At 48.9% G+C, this 24,298-nt stretch overlaps 1 protein-coding gene across 1 annotated transcript in view; it reads right to left on the bottom strand.

Moving 5' to 3' along the window:
• Nucleotides 1-24,298, bottom strand: part of VAV2 (vav guanine nucleotide exchange factor 2) — a 119,191-nt gene that overhangs the window by 5,727 nt on the left and 89,166 nt on the right. Inside the window, exons 5-24 of the mRNA XM_058818479.1 lie at nt 20,520-20,622; nt 18,491-18,589; nt 17,037-17,105; nt 16,312-16,412; nt 13,233-13,332; nt 11,275-11,370; nt 10,277-10,345; nt 7,817-7,903; nt 6,857-6,942; nt 6,489-6,621; nt 5,288-5,397; nt 4,533-4,634; nt 4,339-4,427; nt 3,576-3,592; nt 3,133-3,154; nt 1,844-1,971; nt 1,632-1,706; nt 1,056-1,108; nt 279-395; nt 75-162 (exon numbers count right to left, since the gene is read on the bottom strand). Of these exons, the coding sequence (XP_058674462.1) occupies nt 75-162; nt 279-395; nt 1,056-1,108; nt 1,632-1,706; nt 1,844-1,971; nt 3,133-3,154; nt 3,576-3,592; nt 4,339-4,427; nt 4,533-4,634; nt 5,288-5,397; nt 6,489-6,621; nt 6,857-6,942; nt 7,817-7,903; nt 10,277-10,345; nt 11,275-11,370; nt 13,233-13,332; nt 16,312-16,412; nt 17,037-17,105; nt 18,491-18,589; nt 20,520-20,622 (1,744 nt within the window). The remainder of the gene's footprint in view (nt 1-74; nt 163-278; nt 396-1,055; nt 1,109-1,631; nt 1,707-1,843; nt 1,972-3,132; nt 3,155-3,575; nt 3,593-4,338; nt 4,428-4,532; nt 4,635-5,287; nt 5,398-6,488; nt 6,622-6,856; nt 6,943-7,816; nt 7,904-10,276; nt 10,346-11,274; nt 11,371-13,232; nt 13,333-16,311; nt 16,413-17,036; nt 17,106-18,490; nt 18,590-20,519; nt 20,623-24,298) is intronic.

The raw sequence follows: 24,298 nt of genomic DNA, 5'->3' as shown, positions 1-24,298 counted from the left end.
AAGGAGAGGCACCTGGCTGTCTCTGCCACCCCCTTGTAGCAGACACAGAGCTACAAAAGGGAACAGAAACCCACCAGCAAGCTCTCGAACTTCTTGGCTTCCGTGATGTGGATCCAGTTGTCCTTCTCCACCACCTTGATGTGCTTCACCTCCTCATTGAACCTGCCAATGACAGCAAAGGCACTCAAAAACAACACAGCCACGTGCTCCAGCTCTGGCTCATCCTCTGTGGGTGAGAAATGTTGAATTATTGAGTTCCTAAGTGGGGAATTACTCACTTAATACTGATGGCAAAGCGCTCGGCCTCGGCCGGCCGCTCCCGGATCAGGTAGGTGCCACTGACGTGGGACTTGAGCAGGTTGTCTGTCTGGTGCCTCTCCATGTTCCCTGCAAACCTGAGCCCAGAGGTTAATTAGTCAATTTAATTCATTAAAATGAACTTGTATCTTTGAACAGGCATGTTTTTAGATAAAAAGAGACATCTTTTTAAAGGCATGAAGGATAGAAGGCAGGTGGAACAATATTTGAAAAATCCTGAGCAGGAAGGGAAGTGCCCTGAGATATACAAGAAGCTGCTGAGCCATGAAGCACACACAGAGAGTGGCCTCTTCCCTTTGAAGTACCTGACACCTGGAAAAACCCACTAATTGGGAATCAGCCTCCAGGTTAATGAGGCCTCAGCAAGAGCTGGAAGAGCAGGGCTAATTTATATCCATGAATTCATAAACCTGGCTGGAGCTGGAGAGAAGGAGCAGCAGGCAAGCCAAGCACAGCCTCTCCTGCCAAGGCAGGCGTTGCCTCCTCCCTCCCACAATCACTTTCTGGGCACAGAAAATGGGAAGAGAAACCAACATCTCCCTTTTTGCCTCCTCACCAGTAGAAATCCCCATAGCTGCTGCCAGGACTTTCAACACCCCCAAACCACCACCGTGGCAGCTCCATGGCCACAGAGCAAGCTGGATGCAGAGCTCTGCATGAGGAATTCCTTGCTGGGGTGGACTGCTGAGCCAGCAGCACCCAAAAGGCCAGGCTGGGCTGTGTCTGTGCCCACTCACCAGGGGTAGGCCGTGTAGTCGATCTCCCGCGAGGCTGGCCGGCTGTTGGGGGGCTGCAAATGGAGAATTTGCTCATTAGTGCAGAGCCAGCAGCTCCTCAGGCTGTGCAGCACGTGTGGGATGCTGCTCTCCACGGGAGCCTTCCCTCTGCCAAGCCATTCCCAGATTCTGGGCTTGGGCAGAGGAGGGCAGTGTTGTAGCTGAGCATTTCCCTCCCTGCTCCCAGCTGTGTTTGTTCATTTACCTGAGTGGTTTTTAATTGGGAAGCAGCTGACAACATTACAGCAAGCAGCTAAAAGCAATTAAAACAAACCAAATGCAGTTCTGCTGCACTGGGCCTGCTCTCCAGCACTCTGCTCCTGGGTCAGAGAAGGAACAGAGCTGGAAATGATGATGCCAAGCCCAGCCTTGGGAACAGGGCTGCACCATGGCAGGAGAGATCCACCTCCACTGTGAGGCAGAGGCCTGGCTGAAGGCCCAGGGAAGGGCTGAGGCCTTGAGGGGAAGGCTGAGAAGAGTGACAGGGACAATCCCACCCAGCTGGCAGTGCCAGCTCCATCCCTGTCTGGCACTTACCCTGGCATCCACGGGGCAGGGCTTCACTGAGGAGCTGGGGAAATAACCCGACTTCTTGGTCTGCAGCAGCCTCCCCTGCAAGGCCAAGCTGGGCATCAGGCTGGGGACAGGCCCCAAAGTGCCTCCCAACCCCCAGCACACCCCTGCACCAGGAAAGCCCCAGAATCAAAGGGATAATGTGGAAATCACTGGTTTAGGAGTTTCACCCTCACCTCCCACCACGGCGAGTCGGGGTCCCCCCTCAGCAGCTCCATCACGTCCCCAATCTGAAAGGTCAGCACTGGCTTCCCAGGAGGGGCTGGGTTCCCATGGTAATTCTGAACAGCCACCATTTTAGGACCTGGCAGAGAAGCACAACAGTTTCACAACCTTGTCCCAGCTGAAAAAACCCCAAAGAGAATCCCCACTCCTGAACTGCTCTCCCCATCCCTGACAGGGCACAGCAGGCAGGATTGAGGGGCAGGAAACATGAAAGCAGAAAGGAATGGTGTCCACAGTGAGTGTTCCTGGCTCCTGCAGTTACATGCATGATTGAGTTCCCTGAGCAAAACAAACCCAGGGGGGACCCAGCCAAGCTGCAGCTCCAGTTCCCAGCCCTGCACCTGGATCTGAGCCTCACCAAGGAGCTCAAACCCAGCAGAGGAGTGGGAAATCAAGGAGAGGAGCCCTTGCCAGGCAATGCCTGGCCAGCAGTGACCCCACAATAGCAAAAGGGAGCAGTGAACACTCAGCTAGCCCTGAAAATCAGCTGGACCTGGGACTCAGAACGCCCCTGAAGCTCCCAGGCAAAGTCCACTTGTCTCGCCAACAACTGCACATTAAATAAACCTCCCCCACTGCACCAAACCCACAGTGTTTATCCTCAAAATGCCTCCCCACCTCTGCCTCTCCCCTCCCAGCAAGAGCACTCTGTGCTTGTTTTGTTGGCTTTTGTTGTTTTTTTTTCTCCTAACCACAAATTTGATTCAGGTTTCTTTTTGCCAGGCTTGGCTTTCCTTCCATCAGAAACAGCACAAAAACAAATTGTTCTTCTCCTTTGAGCCACAGCAGGGGCAGGGCAGGCCCAGAGCTCCGTCCAGGCAAGTTTTAAACACAGGAAGATAAAAAGTTCTTGCAGGAACCTTTGTGACTGGTGGCACATCAGAGCACACTGGACATGCCAGCAGGAGGATGCTGCCCATCAAATCTCCCTGCCAGGACATGCCTGCTCTGCCCTGGAGGTTGGTTTGGCACCAGGATGTTGTGCTAGGCTCTCCTGGGTGTGATGGGCAGCAGCTTTGCTGGCCAAGGGGCACGAGAGCACCAAAGAAATTGTGGGGCAGCAGGGATAGAGAGACCCCAGTGCCCCATGGCTGGCCATGAGGGGGCACAGGACCCTCTGCAGGCACTAAAGCTCTCTGCTGGCTTTGGAAGGAGCCTCCCCCTCTCCCACACACCCAGTGTGGGGGGTTCCTGCAGCCACAACCTGTCCCTGCCCTCTGTCCCACAGCAATGCCCTTACCAGGTCCTGCACCCACTGAATCCTGCAAAGAAAGAGGAAAAAAACTCAATGAGGACACACCAGCCTCAGGTCTCCCCACCAGCACCCACCCAATGCCTTTGGGATGAGAAAAATCCCTCCCCAAATCTCCCTGGTACCCCCCCAGCCCATGGTGCTCACCCCAGCTGGGTGCTGGCACCTCCTGAGGGCTCTGGGGCTGCTTAAACTGGGCCAGTTCTGGGCTGGAGAGGAGGCCACTGGTCCCAGTCCTGTCCCAGTTGTCCACAGTCCCGTCCCACTGGTCCCAGTCCTGTCCCACTGGCCCCAGCCCTGTCCCACTGGTCCCAGTCCTGTCCCAGCTGTCCCCATTCCTGTCCCACAGGTGAGACCCCCCTGAGGCCAGGGCTGGCTCTTCCCATGAGCTGGACAGGGACCCAGGGGTGAGGAAAGGCCAAAGCACGTACCTGGTCTGCTGAAGAACCTGCAAGAGAAATGGAGGGTAAAGGGTTAATTTCACAGGAACAAACCCCATTTTCTGCTTCTCCTGATGCTCTGAGTGTCACAGAGCAGCACCAGGGGGTGAAGCTGAAGGCCAAAGCAGAGTTGGGGACACTTGGGTCACTGCTCTGCTCTGGGAGGGACTGAACCAGACAGGGCCATTCCCTCATTGCCACCAAGTTCTGCAGTTCTGTTCCTTCCTCCCTCCATTCCTCACCCAAAATCTTTCCAAAGCCCCCCTGTGACCCTTCCTGGAGCATCACCATGGTTGTGCCCTGGTTTGGCACAGGGGAGTCCCAGCTTGGCCCAGTTCAGAGCAAGGACACAAATTTCTGCTGTTTGGGGAGCTCTCTGTCCATCAGAAATGCTCTGCCTGCTGCAGACCCTCCTGCTTTCACTGGTAAGTGATGAAGAACTGATCAAAATGAGCTTCATCAGTTCATCTTCATCAACTGATGAAGAACTTCTCTCTTCAATTCCCACCCACAAGAGCTGGAGATCCCACCCTGCACAGAGCTGCTGGGATTCCCTGCCATCCATGGGATTAACTCTTTATTTTGGAGAATTTTGACTGCTTTGTTTGTATTTTAAACCACCAACCAACGTGAATTACAGCCCTGGCAGGTGGGCTGGGAGCATCCTTGTATTCTTTTATGCATTAACAAACATCATTGCTTGATAAAGTGAATTTCTCAGATCATTCAATGAGCTGCTCATGAAATTACTCACCCATCTTGCAGGGAGGAATAATCTCCAAGCACTCCTTGTGAGCACCTGCTCCACATTTGGGGCAAAGATAGCCCTGGTAGAAAGTTCCTCTGTGCCACCAAAAAAAAAAAAATTTAAAAAGTCAGAAAATCCTAATCCAGCCTCAGCTTTGGGATTTTTCTTTCTGTGTTTTACTGTAGAAGGTTGCTGCTCACCTCAGGAACATCCTGCAGGCTTTGCAGTTGGTTGTCTTTTCGAATGTGTACATCTGGAAGTTGTGGTGATTTGCATTGGCTTTCTCTGGCTTGATGTTGGACCTGAGGGAAAGGACCTGGGGGTTATCAGCCTGTGGCATTGCAGTCACAGCCTGGACACCACACAGACATCAAATCCAGTGTGGGAGGAGATCAGGGCTTGGTTGTGGAGAGGATTTTGCCCATTACCTTCTCCTGGGACAGGAGTCATGGGTTTTGTTTGAGTTAACCATCAAGCCAAGCCCTGCTGTGCTCAGGACCAGGTCCTGCAGCACCACCCTCCCTCCCCACCCTGCTCCTGCTCCAGGGTCTGGTGTCCTTCCAGAGAACCACAGAAAGCTCTGGGTTGGACATTTAAAATCATCCTATCCCATTCCACTATCCCAGGTCACTGCAAGCCCTGTCCAGCCTGGCCTTGGGCACTCCCAGGGATCCAGGGGCACCCACAGCTGCTCTGGGCACCTGTGCCAGGGCCTGCCCACCCTCTGGGGAAGTGAAGGAAGAAATTGGGAAGGATTCCTGCCCAATATCCCATCTCAATGTCAGAAATGCTTTGCTGGGGATGCTCAGAGAACAGTTCCAAGCTCCATCCAGCCCCCATGATCTTCCCCAGCCAGAGCTGCTCTGCAGTGCCCTGATGGCCCAAAACACTTTTAGACACTTTCCCCCCACTCCTGGCGACCGCACCCAGGGCTAGAGCAGCCACCCATGCTCACATGGCCATTTCAAACTGCTCCATCCACTTCCTCTTCATCTCCTCAGTCTTGCAGAAGAACTGGAAGCCCTGTTTCCCCTGCAGGTGGATCAGGTAGAAGCCGTAGGACCACTGCAAGAGGAAAAGAGATCTGATCTCCCAGCAGAACACACCACAGCTCCACTCACACAGCTCAGGCACTGCTCTGAGTGCCTGTCCCTGCCCCCTGAGCTGAGCCATGGCCAGGGACAGCAGGAGGAGGAAGCAGAGCTCCCTGTTTCTCTAACACATCCCAGTTAATGACGCCTGCAGCGCTTTGGGCGCTGTGCACTTGGAGCAGGCAGCATTTCATGGTGGCAGATGAGAGAAAACCCAGATTCTTCTGCTCCACTGGATCCTCCCCAGCCATTCTGTCTGGGGCTGACAGCAAGTGACAGCCCAGGAGGAGCATCTGAGCTGCCCAGTGCACATATGCTCAGCCTGTCTCACAAACACACCACAGCCACAGGGATGCTCTGCTTACCATTTTTCCATGGGACTGGAAAGCATAGGAGAGCAAAGTGGAGAGAGATTTCATTAAAACACAAAGCCAGGAGAGCAAAGTGGAGAGAGATTTCATTAAAACACAAAGCCAGCAGCATTCCCTCAGCAGCTCTTGGCTGTTCTCACCCCCAGTGTCCCTTATCCCACCTGCTCTCCCCATGGCATGGGAGTGCATTCAGCTAAAGGGGCTCAGTCAAAGCAAAAACTGGGAGGTTTTTCATCCATGGCTGCAGAGTGAGCATCAAAGCACAGGGAAATGATGTTCCTTCAGTGCTTTGAGTGCCAGTTTTGGCAGCCTGGTGTGCAGAGCTGCCTTTCCAGGCTCCTCCACCCTGCAGCTTGTGGGAGAAAGAACATCGTGGACCTTCCCTCCCTCCTCCCTGCCCTCCTCTCCTGCCCATCTGATGTTTGCTCCCTGACACTGGGCCAGAAAGCAGACAGCAGCTTCCTCCCTCCTAACTCCAACCATCCCAGCCTCCTCAGGGCTGCTCTGCCAGGACACAGGTCAAGGATCCAGCCCAGCCCCACATTAATAAACATTTCCCAACTCTATTTAAGGCTGCCTTGAAAGTTGAGCATTTATTTTCCAGCTTTTTTTCCTCTTTTAAAAGGCTAATGGGAACATACTACCCTGAAACAGCTCCAAAATGGTCTCCAGAGCTAATCCTTAGTCCACCTACCTTCTTAATGTCCTTGTTATTCATGGGGTCATCAGTCATCTTGTGGAAGAGCAGCTCAATAATTTCCTTCAGCTCATAATTGTATCCTTTCCTCTTGCAGACGATCACCACTTTATCAAATAAAAATAAATACCTGCCCAAAGCAAGCAAGCCAGTCAAACACATCATTAAAAAATCCAAGGGGAAAGATTTGTAAAGTTCTGAGGAGCTCCCCAGCTCAGCGTTCAGTGTCTGTGTCCTGCTGTGATTTCACACTGATGCTGGGCTATGGCAGTGAAATTCCAGGCAGTAATAAAAGAAATGAGCTCAAGGGGAGTCATTAGATGAGGGCATTTTGGGGACACTGGGGACAGGGGCCACTCACTCACCTGTCCTGCTTGGTGTGGTTCACTATGGAGCGCACCTTGAGCTCCCCGTCGATCTTCGGCCTCCCAAACTCCTCCAGCTTCACTTGCTGCAGGAGCAAAGCAGGGCTCAGGGCCTGGAACGCTGCCCTGGGCAGGGGGGAGCCCAGAGCTGGCTGGATTCACCCCCCAGCCCTGCCCAAGCCCCTGGGAGCAGCAGCACCCCCAGCCAGGGGAGGGAGGATGCTGCAAGGGGAGCCTGGCCATGAGAACAGCACCCCAGGAACCCCCAGAGCTCCAGCACTGGCACCCAGGACAAGGCCCAGCACTCTAAGCATTTTTTCAAACCCCTCCCCACCTGCAATCAGCTATTTTTCAGAGGCTTCCATAATAATTAAGGATTTTGTCTCTGTTAAATAGCCATCAGTTAAAAGTTCATTGTTTCCAAATGAAGTCAAGGCTTAAAGCCCCCAAACCCAGCTCCCCTCCAGGTCTGCTGAGGCACAGCAACAGGGCTGAGTGTTTGACACCTCTGCAGTTTGGAGGATGAGTTCTCCTTAAAATACCTGGTTGAAATTTTTGGGGATTCGGTGCCTCTTTACATGAGCCCTTCTCCTCCCCTTTCAGTTAACCTCTGTCCTCTTAAAATCAAAAGAAAAGCTGTTTTTAAACAGAAGCCAGACAGGCATCTTGAGGAACTTCTGTGTCCTCCCTACACTGATAATGTGAGAAAAAGCTGAAGAAACATTTTTAGGGTAACACCAGCAAGAGAAGCCACCCTCCAACCCAGCCAAAGCTGGATAGAGCATCCACTTCTGGACCATCAGCAAATCATGAGAGTCTGAACACATGGGGATCTTTCAGCACATCAGAACAATTACCAAAAAAACCCAAATACATAATAATAATAAATAAATTAATTAATAATAATCAATTAATTAATTAATAATAATAAAATTAAACTGGGTTCAAGAGGAACCTTACCAGGTTTTCTATAGAGCTCTGAAATTCACTTATTTTCTTCAAAGTCTCTTTGTCCCTCTTGACCTCATTGATGTACATGGCCAAGTCCTTTATAAAATAAAAGGGTGAATAGTGATTTTTACTTTACAGGAGAACAAACATGAGCCTGGCTCCCTGAATCCCTCAGGAATCTGAGCAGGACCCCACTGCAGCCTGGGACAGAGGCAGGCAGGTGCTGCAATGTTTTCCATTTCCCAGAAGATGGCAATGCATGAATCCATGGCAATGCAGGAATCCATGGCAGCACAGCGACCCCAAACCCCAAATTTTCATCCATCAAAGAGAAGGAACCATCCCTTCCACTGGAACAACTTCTTGCACCTTTCAGAGTGGATTTGCTGTGCCTGTTTGCTTCTTATCTGCTCCCTCCTTGACCTCAACAACAGCTCTTGTCAGCTTGGATTAAATCTGAGCAGGGAATTTTTTAAGACATCCCCCCCAGGTCAGACCTGGCTCAGCTCCCCAACACAAGGAGGGTTAATCACATCCCATAATCAGAGATCTATGTGACAATACTTGTAAAATCACCAGGCCAAGGGCTGGCAGGGATGGTGATGAGAAATGACACAACCAAAAAGATTCTGAAGCAGGGAAACACAATCCCAGCATCAACCAGGACTTGAAACAACAACATGCAAATGTTGGCTCTGGAATTTCACTGGGAACTCAGTCCTGCATTCTCAAGGCAGAGGATTGGTACCAAACCAAACCCCACTACAAATTTTTTTTTTTTTTGTGCCCTTTCCTTGCAGAACCAACTATTCCAGCAAAATAAAAGGGAGCTGAATCCCTTTGGGAATGTCACTGCATCCACCCCAGACAGCAGCAATGTCTGCTGCCTGCCAGCACAGCAGACAGAAAGGCTGGACTTGTGATGAAAGACATCATTTGGAAGTTAAGCCTTGGTTTACAGATCAATTAAAACCCAACTGAATGGCTCCCAAACCCCCCGAGCCCAGCGCGGTCGGAACTGCTCCCACACTCTCCTGTGATGGGGAGGAGGAGAGAGAAACCTCCCTGATGCTTATCAACATCTTCCTGCAGCAAATGCTGAGTGTGCAGCAGAGCCAGAGCAAACACACATTTATTTTTCAGCAGTGCTGCTGGGTGATGAGGCCACGAGTGGGGTTTAGCTGCTGTCACCAGGCCCAGCGTTCATCTGAGGCCACGGCAGCAGGCTGGGAATGCAACGTCCTTGAAAACACCTCAGCTCCACAGAGAGCCCCAGAGCAGCCCTGCATCCCTGGGCTGGCAGCAGAATGGCTGGAAAGGTCACCCAGCTTATGTAAGGGCCAGGAAATGCAGCCCTGTTACAAAAGCTGCAGCCCAGGGGTGGAAAACAAAGCGACCACGAGCACAGGGATGGACCCTGAGGTGCTCCCCAGAGCTTCTGCTGACAATGAATCTGCTTGTGTGGGGAGACATAACCCAGCCAGAAAACGTTTGGATCATTCTACAATTTTTTTTTTTTTTTTTTTTTTTTTTTTGTTGCTGATGGTTTTTCTGAGATTTTGGGGGCTCCAGCTTGTTGCAGACATCTTTTATGAAAAATCCTTTCCTTAGGATTTTTCCTCCTGAGAAGCTGAGAGGCCTCAGGAACAAAATGTAAACAATGGAATGCAACAGGTGCATCTGGGATTGGTCTCATGTGGTTGTTTCTAATTAATGGCCAATCACCGTCAGCTGGCTCGGACTCTGTGTCCGAGACACAAACCTTTGTTATCATTCCTTTCTATTCTTAGCTTAGCCAGCCTTCTGATGAAACCTTTTCTTCTATTCTTTTAGTATAGTTTTAATGTAATGTATATCATAAAATAATAAATCAAGCCTTCTGAAACATGGAGTCAACATTCTCATCTCTTCCCTCATCCAAGAACCCCTGAACACCGACACATCAGCTAAAAGCTGAAAAAAAAACAACTTGAAGCAAAGTGCTGATGCCAAAAGTCATCAATTGTTGAAAACACATCTTCCCTTTAATAAAATAAATATTAAAAAAAAGGTGGATGAAGGATTCCCACCCAGCACCTGGCTACCAGCACCCAGGGAAGGCTCCCGTGGCTGCCACACTCCCTGACTCGCTGATTCCTCTGGAGCTCCTCCAAATCCCTCCCAGCAGAAACAAAAGGCGGATCTGGCACAGCCTCTGCACACACAGCAGCAACCAGGGCAAAGTCCTGGCTTGTCAACAAACCCCAGCTCCCCCTCTGCCCCAGGGGGGACAAGGGATCTGCTGGGAGGCCACCACACCAAGTGACAGCCAATGCACACAGGTGTGGCCAGGAGCAGACCTTGCCTTCCCTTCAGCTGCTCCTGGATGGATTTTCCATCCAAAATTTTGTTCCACAGAGCAGAGGGATGCTGAGTTCTGCTGCAGCCCAAAGCCAGCACAGCCCCCTCCCCACTCTCACCCTCCTGTACCTGCATTGCCTCCAGAGCCTCCTTCAGCTGCTGCTTCTCTGGCCTGTCTGAGGAATGGCTGAGCAGCTCCTGAAAATAAAAATAAAATAAAATAAAATAAAATAAAATAAAATAAAATAAAATAAAATAAAATAAAATAAAATAAAATAAAATAAAATAAAATAAAATAAATGCACAATAATAAGAACAATAATAAAAGTAATAAAAATAAAATAAATATGTATAAAATATATAATTATATAAAAAACATAATATAAAAATAAAAATAATATAGAAATAAAAATAACATTAAAATATATAAAATATTAAATATATTACGATAATATATAAAGATATAATATAAAATAATAAAGAATAAATAATAAAACTAAAATATAAATAATAACATATCAATAGAAATTAATATAAATTCAATAATAAAAGTAAATATAAATTAATAAAAATAAAGAGTTTGAATGTGCTAGGAAAGGTGCCCAGACCCTGCTTGCACCGGACAGGGTTTGCCTGAGTGTTGGCAGGGTGGTGACAGGGATGTCAGGGTGGCTGCAGGCACTCCAAGGGTGACTGGAGGCGTGCCAGGGAGGTGCCAGGAATGCCAGGGATGCCTGGGTGACAGCAGGAATGCCAGGGAGGTGCCAGGGATGCAGGGATGCCCAAGCTGTGGCTGCAGGACAGGGAACACACCATGGGCTGGTGCTTGAGAGATCTGTTACATGGAGCTGTCTGGAGGAATTTCACACATAATCAGATTATATGCAAGCTTATTTTATATTCATTAAGTGCCTCTCGTGGGTAGCAAGTGCAGAATTACCCTGGGTCATTGTACTTCAGGAGACAGCACAAATATTATGTTGTGTTAAGTGGCTCTAGTAATTATTTTATTTGAAGGGGTATAAAGATCCCAACCCTTGCTCTGCATTTGGCAATGATTCACCCTCCACTGACAGAGGTGAAAGATGCTACAGCAGAGAGAGAAGTGCCAGTGCTGAAAAACTTACTTTTAACAGGAGGTGATACTTCAAAACCCTTTGCATTGGAACCACCAGCAGGTCTTGCAATTTGAATTTCCCATCCTGGACCTTTAGTGTGCATTCCTAGGAAGGAGATCAATAAATCAGCAGTGAGAAAACAACAGCTTCACGCCTAAAATAATGTTTTCAGAGACTAAAAGAAGTCTCTGAAGTCTTGAGAATGTTTGTTTGGCTCCTGTAAGCTCAGTTCTGATGCCCACAGACCTTGAAGCCACCCAGCCAGGGCTGGGTCCCACCACAGAGGTCATCAAGGGATTAATTCCAAGGGCTGGACCCTCAATTCCAGCCACTGCCATGCAAATGAGCCACTCCAGCCTAATGAGATGCTGCTCATTAGGGCAGTGCATGAATGCTCCCAGACCTGGGGAAATGTCAAATGAAACCCATCCGCCTCAGCCACCTCCTCTCTGGGCCAAGCTGATCTGTGAGGGGCTGGCACTGAGCATGCAGCCTGTGCTCTGGAGTCACTGATGAGCATTAACTCATTAAGATGAGCTAATTGTGGTTGCAGGAAGTTTTGTCACCATTACTTTGCCCAGACCCATTTTCAGCCTCTCTGTGTGACTTGACAGAGCTGCCACAAGGGAGGGAGAGACAGCAAAATCAGGGAGCAAAGGATGCTCCAGCCTTGGTGTGAGACACAGAGAGCACATTTTACACAATTCCCAACTGCAGTTTTACCCCTGAATTGGGTTCACACAGGGAATCAAAGCACATTTGCACAAGGTGAGGTAACATGGACAGACAGCCTGGCAAATTCTGATTAGCATCAAGAGCAAAGCAGGAATTAGAGCTGGGTGAAAACAGCAGCTCGAACAATGCAGCCCTTCTGAGGCTCCTTTGATTCCCTTCATGTCTGGATCAGACTGAGGGGGCCAGGGCAGGAATTGTGGTGTTTGCCTGGGGATTTGGGTTTGCCTCTGAGGGTCCCCAATGCTGCTGGTAGCTTTGGAAAACCACATGGGTCCTGCTCTGGGGATGCTCAGTTGTTCTTTGCACAACTCACAGCCAGTCCCACTCAAATAAAGTCACTGGTTTAACTTGGATACACTTGTGGAGTGTAACTACCTTATATCCACAAAGTAAATTCATAATTACTGTTAGTATTCTTGTTACCAACTATTTCCTAACTACATTATAATACATTTTAAGCGTTAAATACATTATAAGTGTTTCTTGGCCTATCAGCTTTAGTCACACCATGCTGTAAATGCCTTAAACCCAATTATCTAAAACTACCCCTGGTGGGTCCTACTCCAGTGCATCTTTCACAGTTCTATTTCTCCAAAGTATCCAGTTTTATTTGCAAGGCCACCCTTTGAAACTTTTTTTCTGGTTCCATTCCTCTCTCAGCAATGTCTGTCCCATTCCAGGGCATTTCTAAGTCAGCATTTCTCATCTCAAAGTCTGCATACAGATGCGAGCTTTCTGTCAGGCTTTGAGAATTCTCTACAAATCCATTTCCCCCAAATGAGGGTGTGGAGTGTCCCAGGAGCAGATCAGTCCTTGTGGCAGTGTTGCAGGACAGAGCAGAGCCAGTGCCACCAGCTCAGTGTGACAGACAGGCCACACACACTGCCCCAACCTTTCAGAATTTCAAAATTTAATTACACCTCCAAATCCATAAAAATTGCTTTTTTAAATAAACCACTTGTTACTGATTTTGATTCCCAGAGAGCAGTTGGATGCAGGGTGCTTTGTTGGGAGGAAGGACAGAGTGAGGGTCTCATGAGGAGAAAAGGGAAAAACGAGGGGTCAGGACAGCACAACCCCCAGCTTTGCCCCCTCTGTGACAGCACAAACACACTCTGACACCCTTCTTCTCTTTTGGTCAATCAAACATTCCCCAAGCACCGTGCTCAGCTCCAGCAGGTCCTTCCCAAAGCTGTGACAGGGCTGGGGACAACCCTCAGCCCCCTGCTCACCTCCACCTTCTGCCTGACGTCCTCCCGGTTGGCAAGGAGGTGGTTCAGGGTGTTCTGGGCATATTCCATGTGGCTGCAGTACTTGCCATAAATCAGCAGCCTGGAGGGCAGGAAAATCACAGGTTTAACTGGAAATGCTGGCAGTTATAAGCTGTTATAAAAGATATATAAATGTGTGTACAGCAAAAGGTGAGGCAAACAGCTATTCCCCCTTTTCCCTGCTTAGCAAAGGATAAACACTCTTTTATTGTGTGGCTTTTTGACATTTAGATTTTCAATGTTTGAACATTTGGAAGCTTCCAGACCCTATGGAGGTGATGCAGCTCATGATGAACAGAAGGGGCTGGGTGGCCAGAGCAGAGGAGCCTGGGTTTGGAGAGGTAGATGAGATAGGGGGATGAAATTCTTTCTTGTGAAAGTGCTGAGGAGCTGTCAGAAGTTCCTCAGAGAGTTCCTGGAATTATCCAAAGCCAGGCTGGATGGGGCTTGGAGCAACCTGGGATGGTGGAAGGTGTCCCTGCCCATGGCAGGGGGTGGAATAAGATGAATTTTAAGGTCCCTTCCAACCCAAAACCATTCAGTGATTCTATGATGGTTCCATGTCACATTTTAGAATCACATCTTCTTGAGAGAGCCACAGGGACCTAGAGATCAAGAGTCTGGGTAAGTGGGAAAAGAATGTTGTCACAGCCCTGGGAAAATCAGAGGAGCTCTGCATGGACACCCTGGGCTATAAATTTAAACCCTGACAAAATAGAGCAGTTTTGTCATGGATTCCCCCCTTTCCCTCATTAATCCTGCCTGACAGGGTTGGGTTTTCTCCCCCTTTCTGGCTGTTAACTGTGCTGCTGCTGCTAAGACACATCTTCCATCACAACCTGCACCTCATCCATTATTATCTGGGGGCCTCATCTCTCCATGGAGATGACCTGGGAACCACTGACCCAGGTGCTCCATAAACATGGGACATTCACACCCTGCAGGGAAGAGAATAAGAGATTTATGGAGCCACAGCCACTAAAGATTATTCTTCCATCTTTTCCCCCTGACAATTTCTGCACAGGCACAATAATATCCACCTTGCCAGCATGGGGAGAGCTTCAAAAAGGCTTCAGGAGCATAAATTCAAACCTGTGGCTTCCACAGGAAGAGATTTACAAACTATTTCCTTAAAAAAGGCCCCTGCAAAGCCAAGGAGCGATGCATCATCTTGCCAGAATGTCTCGAAGGGTGTGGAGGAGTTATTTGTCATGGACTGATCTGATGGAGAAAGGTCTCATATTCAGGGACCAAGAAGGGACTCTGGAGGTCCATGTTCCCTTCTTGGTGGGGCAAAACTGTCTCCCCAGTGAGTTCATCTTTTCCTCCTCCTGCACTGAAATTTTCTTGCTGTAAAATGTGTTATTCCTGACTTTCCTGATGGAGGAAAGGACTCTGCCTGCTTACATCAGCTTGCTCCAAACTCCTCATCCCCAACAATCTGATTTTAGGGATTTCTCCAAGGCAAACCCCTCCTCGAGCAGCAGTTTCCCACAGCACTGATGTCCCCTAAAATCTCCATGAACTGAGGAGAGCTTCAGATCCACCATCACCACCTAACAGCTGCTTTTTCTCCTCCCCTCACATCTCTTTCAGGTTCTCCCTTAGGAAGGGGGTCAGCTGCTTCACCCATCTGCAAGGAACTCACCAGCTCCAAGCATTCTCCCAGCTCCCACCAGCATGTTAACAGAGGAAAACATTGATTTAATAGCTCAAAACCCAGCCCTGTGCTCCTGTCTGGGCAGCAGTGTCACCTCCAGAACCCCTCCTGTGCCCACAGCCCTGCCCCAGGGATGGCACTGCATGCAGGGGGCTGAGCCAGGAATCAGGAGATCAAAATCACCTGAGTGACTTTTATGAGTGTTTTGAAATTATTTGCATTCCTCTTTGGAATATTTTTGTAATTTAAGCCAGAAATAAAAAAGCCCTTTATAAGGAGAGGCCCCCAGAATGATGGAAGATGTGACCTCACGGTGTGTTATTAATGCAGATGGTATTTCTGGAGTTATTGACTTCTGAATGGCATTTCTGTGTCTAGACACTGGTTTAATCACAGTGAAATAACAGCCTGGCACCGTTCCACAATGAATCACCCTTTGATTAGTATTAAGGATATTAAAGGCTTTTATCAACCTTATCTCTGTGTGCTGGGGTGCTCCTGCTTGCAGCTGCCAAAAGCCAGGATTGATTCTGTTTGTGAAAGAAACTTTTACATTTATTCATCGTGCAGAAGGTGCAGGATGAGCTCTGTGCCAAATATGAGATTCTTTGAGGGTGAGGAATCACTTTGATCAGAGCAGGGCTGATCTCCCCTGCACAGGAGTCACCCCACCACATCACAGCCCTTGCAGAGACCACACAAAACCCCTGGAGGTTTTGCTCCATTCCAGCTCATCTTTGTCCCCACAATCACATTGGGTATTCACTCTCCTACAGGATGCTGAGCTGAAGGAAAATCCAGGGGTTTGCAGGAGCAGGGATCCAAGGGATCCTGGTGGTCACAGGGGAGGTGTCCCAGTCTCTGCCCCGGGTGACCTGAAGTTGTGGCTGGGTTTTGCTGCTTAATGTCAGCTCTCAGTGATGTTTCAGCTGCCTGAGAGCAGTTTGCTATGGAATATGCAAACCTGGGCTACTGTGAAAGGCATCTCTGGAATCACAGAATTATTAAGGTGGAAAAAGACCTCTGAGTCCAACCATTAACTCAGCACTGCCACTAAACCACGACTCTAAGCACACAGACACACAATTTTTGGACACTCCCAGGGATTCTGACCCCATCACCACCCTGGGCTTGACAATCCTCACAGTGAAGAAATTTTCATTAATATCCATTTAAAACCTCCCCTGGTGGAACTTGAGGCCATTTCTTTTTGTCCTGTTGTTACCTGGAAGAAAACACAGATCCCCACCTGGCTCCAACCTCCTTTCAGGCAGTCGTAGAGAGTGAGAAGGCAGAGAACAACAAAAACTGTGTTTAAATCTCCCAAAATAACCCAAATCTGTTCAAACTGGAGCTGCCTGAAGCCTGGCATTCCTTTACCTCTCTTTGAACTCCAGGAACACTTTTGCCAGGCTGCTTCCTCCAGACATCATCGAGACATCGATGGCTCTCAGGAAACTGAAGTGCACTTTAATGAGGTCCTAAAACCAAGCAACAGCCAACACTTTACACACATTCAAAGCAGGTGGGCAAACAGAGCCCAGAGAAATGCACATTCCTGCCTCCACCGGGCAGGGGTTTCGCTCTTTCAGGTGTTTGTAAAGAAAAGTTGTTCTGGTGAGGGGCCTGGAGGACAGGGTGTAATTCCAGCAGGGAGAGATGCCCCAGGAGGGCAGGGAGGAGGATTTGGGATGGAAGAAATGGAGGAGATGAGGTTTGAGAAATGCCCCAAGGAGGAGAGGGAGGAGGATTTGGGATGGAAGGAGTGGAGGAGATGAGGTTTTGACCTAGACCCTATGCAAACCACAGTAGAAATAAATCCCTTCATCACCCTGTGCCCAAACCAGCTAAAATCCAGAGTCCTAGCCCTGAAACACACACTAGATTGAATTGTTTTATTTCCTAGAGTTCAAATATTCCTCTAAAACTGAGTGTTAAAGATTGTCTCCCAAAGCAGTTTAAGCTCCACACCACACGAAAGGCTGGAGCTCTCCAAGTGAATGCACAAATCTAACAGGAAATCAGAAAACCTCCTCCTAAGCAGGGAGAGGGCTGAGCTGCTGTGAAAAGAACAAAGATCTGAGGCACAATGCCCACGGTGTTACCTCCAAATTGATAAAAATAGCTTCCATGTCTTGGGGAGTCAGTACCAGCCTCAGGGGGTTCATGTAGTTCTGCAAGAGAGAAATGGAAAAGGGGTTGAGGCGCTGGAGAGCAGGGAATGAGGCTGTGTGAGGGATTTATTTTTATTTTATTTATTTATTTATTTGGTTTTATTTATTTATTTTAATTTCTGCTTCACCAGCTGAGCTCACCTGGGCAGGTTTTGATGAGTTTAACCATTTGCAAAGGTAGAGGATGAGCAGGGATGGGAGTGGGATGCAGGAATTCCATGAGTGCACCATCCCTGAGCTCCCACAGCACCTCCAGGGGTAGGAAAGTGCCAGACCCCCACCCATAGGTGCCCACAGCCCCTTCCCCTGCTAAAGCTGCAGCAGGGGAGGGTGAAATGCCCTCTGCAGCCCTTGGCTGCACTGAAGCATCTCCACAGCCCTTTATCTCCCTGGAATTCTGCCCTTGAGAAGGCAGCAATGATGTGATTACATGGGCAATGCCTTTCTGAACAAATACATATTAATAACAACATCTACTGTTCTGTTGTGACTTGGAGCTGCAAAAAACCCCAAACACAACAGCCCAGGAGGGGAAATTCCACCCATGACACCACCAGGACCTGCAAAGCTTTAATTTATATGAAAGCAATAATTTAACTCTTCATTCTCCTGAACCAGACAGCTGTGGCTGTTTCCAAGGAAGAAGGATTCCTTGGAAACATAAATGACAAATATATTGGGGCATTTTCCTGGAAAATGGGAAATGTCCTTCCATTTTTCTCCAGTTTTGCTCACAGCTTCTTTGGGGGAACTTTCAGCAGACAGACAGAGGGAAAGAATGGCAAAAGGGGAGGAAACAAAAGCATCAGGGTGATTAGAAATGGCAGCTTGATTTTCATTATTGTTCTTCCTTCCTGCTGCTTTCCTGGGAGCAGGAACCACCTCCAGGCTCCATCCATTGCTGAGGTGTTCCCTTCCATTTGTTTTTAAAAGAAAAGGAGCCACAATAATTCATCAAAACCAATTAAACCCCCACGAATTTAGGCAGCAGAACGTTCCTTTTAATCCAATTAGCTTCAACGGCAAGCCAGCACAGCCTCAGCACTCGGAATAAAGGAATTATTCCGTGGCAATCAGAGTGATAAGAGATATCTGCAAACACAGCTCTTATCAGCAAACCCGGCCTGGCTGAGCCAGGAGTGGGGGATTCTCACCCCAGGATGGGGGGACACAGCAGGAAGGTTTTCAGCCTGGTTCTAATCTGAAGCAATCACAATAAAAGATGCTGGTTTTGCCTCCTGCACATTTCTGCTTGTTAAGATTTTGTGGATTCCCCTCCTCTCCCATTTTCCTCTATCCTGCCCCTCGCATCTCCCAGCTTTGGGAGCAAGAACCAACCCAGCACAATTGATGTGGGATCCAGGGCTGCAGGGATCAGCTCTCACCTTTTCTATGTCTTCAAGGGTTTTGTAGTATTTGGCCTCAGTTTCTTGGATTTCTAGCAAACAGCAATTCCTTTTGTCATCTTCTGTCATTCCCATTTTCTAGGGGAAGGAAAAATAATTCATGGTCAGATGGTCCTAAGGGTGGCAACCTGATGGGGCTCCAGTTACAGCAACCAAGCACAAGTTTGGCAAATCAGGAGAGAACCACTACTGGTTTATGCTAAAGGGAACTATTTTTATCCAAAAAATACAAGGAGGAACCCTGGCTGTGTTATTAAATATGTTTCAACATGGAAAAACTGCATTTTTTGCATTTATTACAGCCACACCACCAAAGGCTATCAGCTGAAGAAGAATAATAAGAGATAAAAGCTGATTTTTTTCCCTTTTTAAATTTTTTTTTATTGCTTAAGATGAAACTCACAACAGATCCTAAGTGGGTCACAAATAATACATCAGACTCATACAAATCCCTGGCCAGGGTTGCCAATTCTCCTGATTTTAGGTCAAATCTGATAAAATGTGCTTTTCCCAAAGCCCCAGCTCTGTAAAGCTGGGCCCACGTGTTGGGAGCTGCTGCACTTGGCAGGGCAGAACGTGAATTTGGGAGGGAGTTCAGTTCTGGGATTTTATGGATCATGCACAGAAACAGAGCCCCTCTGTCCTCCCCCTCAGGACTCACAGCTGCATGAAACCCCAGATTTTAATCAATTCATCTTACCTGCATGTATCTAATCTGAAGCATGCAGAAATACAAGAAGCCATTAGCATCACACACTTGCTGTTGCAACAAATGTTACCCAAAACTGTTCAATTTTTGGGGCAGATTTATTAAAAATAGGCTATTTTCTTCATGGAAGGGAATGGGAATCACAGCTCCCAACTGCCCAGCAGAAAGCATAAAATAATGTGGAGGGGACAGTGAAAAATTGCCAATTCCACTGACCTTAATCCTTTATTACCTGGCTGCTGGAGCTTTCCCCAATATTTCCCATTTATGCAAGAATTTAGAAATTCCTACCAAAACCTTCCCCTGGAGCACTTCTTGGGCCAAGTAACTTTTGCAACTGGTGGCAAAAACCACTGGAGCTGTGCTGCCTTCAAAACCAAGCACTTTGGCAGCATCAGGGGAATATTTTGGGCCAACTCATTGATCCAGAGGGGTTTTGGTGCACAGGGAGCTCCTGCACACCATGGAATGAGGAGTTTGTGATCTTTGAGGAACCAGAGCACATCCACGGATGCAGCCCTGCATTCCCAGGCTCCAGCCCTGCCAGGGATTGAATTGATCACTGAATTTGTCCATTGATCCTGCTTTGTTCCAGGGAGGGGTGAACAAGGGGAGAATAATTAGTGGCTGAACAAAGCCCGGGGGAGGCAGATATTGGAGGGAGGGGAGGAAATTTGGAAGGTCACGGGTAAGGAGGTGGCTGTGGGCACCTTGGGGAGGTGCAAGGGCCACCAACACCTCCTTGGCTCATCCATGGAGTGTGATATTTGCAACAGAGCCCTTGGAGACATCCATGATGCTGTCCATGCCTCACACTCAGGCTTGTTAGAGGTGACAAACGGGGTGTCCCCAATGCCACACTGGTCCCTGCTGCCCCAGAAAGCTCCACTGTAAACATTTTCCTGCTCCAGGGAGGAGCAGCAGGCCCAGAGAGCTGCTGGATCCCTGACACACAGATCTGTCACCCTGCACTAAAAATACCAGCGGCACCTCTGGCTGACGGAGCAGGCTGGAGTGACACAGCCTCAGCAGCAAAATCCTATTTTTAGCTTTTCTTTTAGGGCTTATTAGGTCTCCCTTTCCCCTCCTTCCTCCCCACCTCCTGCAGACGACAGGCTGGGCTGGGAAACTCCTTGTAGAACCCCTGTGGGCTGGTGCCATCCCAGTTCGGAGGAGCGACTCAGCAATTCCCTTCCCTGCAGCATCACCTGCCAGTGGCAGGGAGTTATTTCCATCCTGGAGCCCCCTCCCTGCCCCTCCCAGCGAGGTGCAGCTGTGAGAACACAGCTGGGCTGTTACCATGGGCTGCTGCACCTCCACTCTGATGATATCCTCGTAGATATCATCGCCCTCATCCTCGCAGGGCACGCAGTCGTAGATGTCCTCCCCCAGGTCGTGTTCGCTGCAAGGAGAAGGAAAAAGAGTCAATGATAACACCCAGGGGATTTCACTGGCACTTCAGCAGCAACAAGGAGGGAGGAGAAAGCAAGAAAATCCTGTGGGAATTGAGCCCTGCTCTGTTTTTCCCGGATCAGTGCCTGCTGCACATTTCTTTCCGCTGGCTGGAGGCTGGAAAAGGCAGAACGCTGCTGGACACGAGCAGGGATCACAGCCAAGAATGGCTCTGTGCCCCGTGCCAGGCTCTGTGCCCCGTGCCAGGCTCTGTGCCTGTGCCAGGCTCTGTGCCCACCATGCCCACAGCACCACGGGCTGCCAGCTCTGCCCCTGCAGAGCCTTTTGCTCAGCACTAATGGGCCCACTGAGATGGATCTGCTAGCCAAGCACCCAGAGGGACCATCTGAGCCACCAGAGTCTCCAGCTCCAGCTCCACCTGCCCCAAAGGTGCCCACAACCTCCCCTTCAGCTCCTCTTCAGGAGCAGGACAGATCTTGCCTCAGTGATTTTGTATCATGCTCAGAGAATTCACTCTAAGGTTGGATTTTGGTCTGCTTAAGGCACTGTGTTTGCTCTTGATTTGATTTTTCTTTTTCTCCTTTGTGCCAAAAATACCATCTCCATCCCCCAGCCAGGGCTGCAAAGTGCTGTAGGAGCCCAGATTCACTCCAAGCAGGAGCAGATATTATATTAAACACTCAAGCAATGTCTCTGAGCAGTAGGAGAAGCATCCCAGCCCTGATGAGCCAACCCTGGGCTGTGCAGGGCCCACAGCAACGCCAGCACCAGCCCTGAGTATCCCACCCAGGTTTAAACACTCTGCATCCTGTTTCTGAGTGATGCACAAACCCCCACAAAGCCCAGTCCCTGTCCTGATGGGGAAGTGGGTGATTTTTAACCCAGCATTTCCCGGAGGAGCAGGAGGCTCTCCTGACCACCACGAAACAACCTGCTCGGTGGGCAGGGGCCAATAACAACATTTACAGCAGGGAGAAATTAAGCAGCAAAATGTCACATTTTGAGGACCAGCCCCATCACTTTGGAGCTGCCCCTGCATTCCCAGGCTTCAAAGGCATCCCAGGGCTGTAGAGCCCAGTTTGTGCAAAAGGTGATGCTGTTCAGTAATTAATTATCATCTGAGCCTCCACACCCCTCCCAGGGGCTCCTCAGCCTCGGAACACTTTTGAAAATTCAGCCCATATTAAACACCAATTAACAATAATAATTCCAGTGCTTAGATCTACAGGTGCTGGCTGCTAACAGCTCCCACTGAAGTCAATCCCACAGGATCAGGACAGTGTGAAATGCTGGAATATCAAACAGCGCTCGCATATTTTACGAGCTGTGCCTTTCAACAGCGGCATTAATTACACACAAATAAATTTAGGTGTAAAGCTGTGCTCCAAGTGTGACACTCAACATCTCTCTATTACATATCAGGGAGCAGCAGAGCACATCTGCCTGCAAAACCAGGCTGCTTAAATACGGCCCTTTCTATTTATACAAGCAGATTTATTCAATAAAAGTTTGGGGATTTTAAATAAATACACTGGCATGATGTATCAATCCCATTCTTCCCGGGTGATGCATTGCAGCTGCTGCAATAATGCCCACTAATAGCTGGTGATCCATCTTCCCCCTCCCAGGCATCACTGTTATTATCTGCACCAATATTTATATTCTCAGCTCTGCTCCTCTTCCAGAGCCAGTCACTCCCAGCTCCTGATGAATCTCCCTGCCCACACCTCTTGGGTTGCTGGCTGCCTCTCCACACATCACTTCCATGGCTGGAAGGGTTTTGGGAATGTGTGGTTGGGTTAATGGCACGGGCAGGAGCCCAGCTGGGTGTGGAAATGATGCCTTGGGAAGGCTGAGATAGAGCAGAGGCTGGGCAGAGTTAAAGAATAAAGCAGGGATTTATTAAAAGGATCTCCTCAAGGGATGCACCTTGGGCAGCACAAGAGCCCAGCCAGGGCTGCACCTAAGATGAACCAAAATGGGCACAAAATGAACCCAAGATGAACCAAAATGGTCACAAAAATGAACCCAAGATGAACCAAAATGGGCACAAAAATGAACACAAAATGAACCAAAATGGCCCCAAAATGCATGACTGCTCATGGGGTCTCTCACTTTGATCAGTTCTGCTCCATTTGCATCTTGCAGTTCATTGTCCAATTCCAGATTTACCCCATCAAGTCCCATCTTGCTTGTTTTTCTCTCTCCAGCCCACGGTGTTTGTGCTCTTGGGGCTGAGATTTGGATCATTTGTCCTTGGTCCCAGCTGGAGCAGGAATTGTTTTGTCTCCCTGCTCTGTGCACAGAGCTCACCATCCCCTCATATGAAGCTCAGAACTACACACCAAAGCAGTACAGAATAATATAATAACATAATATATCTGAAAAATATAAAAGCTAAACCCTGAGGCATCATTTCCTCTTAAGGCATCAACACAACCAGGGGTGTGCTGCTGAAGTGACTCTCACAGAATCACCAGGGTTGGGAGAACCCTTCAAGAACATCTGGTTCAACCTGAACCCAGCACCAGCAGCCCTCAGCCATGTCCCCAAGTGCCAGATGGGTTTTGCTCAAGGGTGGATGCCCCAAGGCCTTTCCCACCAGGAAAGAAACACCTCCCAAAGGACAATCCAGCAGATTTGCCCTCAGAAGTGCCAACAATTTGGACACAAAGGCTGCCCCCACCACGTGGGGCCACATCCTGACAGCTCCATTCCCCTAATGAAGGGGCTGAGCCTCGCTGCTCCACCCCTTCCTGGTGCTCCACAGCACAACAAGCCCTTCTCTACTCCAATTTCTGGTTTTAGGAAAAAAATAGGAACTATTCCCACATCCTGGGGACACCCAGAGAGACACCTCCACTCCAGAGCTCTGGGGGGATGCAGCAGAGCTCCTCAAACCCAACAGCCGTGGCAGTATTACAACATCACCATGGTCCAGCAGTCTGTTATTTATTAAAACACATTCTCAGTGCATCTCTGAGAAACACCAGAGGCTGGCAGCTTTTATGGAGAGCAGTAAAGCATGAGGATCAGCCTCTCCTGGAGCAGCCAAGCTCCTGCAGGGCCCTGTGGATGTTGACATCTCTGCTTTGCACATATTGATCCTCACCTGTCCCCACCTTGTGAAAATACACACCCTCCCTGTGCTTAAAACAGGGATTGGGATGATTTTAGCCAGTGGAAAGCTCAGGACACACCGAATTCAGGCAATAAATTCAGCATCCCAGGCGTGTCACTGGCAGAAGGAACAACTTGAGCAAGGAAAGCCAGATCACCTCATTCCTCACAAAGAAAAGCAATTTACTCCTTCAATAAAAGCAGCAGAGTCTGTGAGCTACCCGTGGGTATCAGAGCCTGTGATCTACTGCCTGGATTAGGAGATTCATTGACAGCTCTGGGGTTAGGAAAGGGATTTCAGCCGCCCTTCAGAGGGAACACCAGCACGTGCAATTACTGTTATTAGGATGAATGCAACCAGCTTTGGGCTGGCAGCCTCTTGCCGAGCCAGAAAAGCTGATAATGAATAAAGCTTTTCATATCTGAGGCAATTTCAGGCTAAAACAATGCTTTTGGCTGAGCTCTGCCTCACTCTGCTGTGCACTGACACCCACCCAGGCAGGCAGAGCCGTGCCAAGGAGCAGCTCCCAAAACTGAGGGAATGG

The sequence above is a fragment of the Ammospiza caudacuta genome, chromosome 21 (assembly GCF_027887145.1).
Source record: "Ammospiza caudacuta isolate bAmmCau1 chromosome 21, bAmmCau1.pri, whole genome shotgun sequence".
NCBI classification, from domain to species: domain Eukaryota; kingdom Metazoa; phylum Chordata; class Aves; order Passeriformes; family Passerellidae; genus Ammospiza; species Ammospiza caudacuta.
Note: the sequence above shows the minus strand (reverse complement) of the source record. Positions and strands in the feature narration are given on the sequence as shown.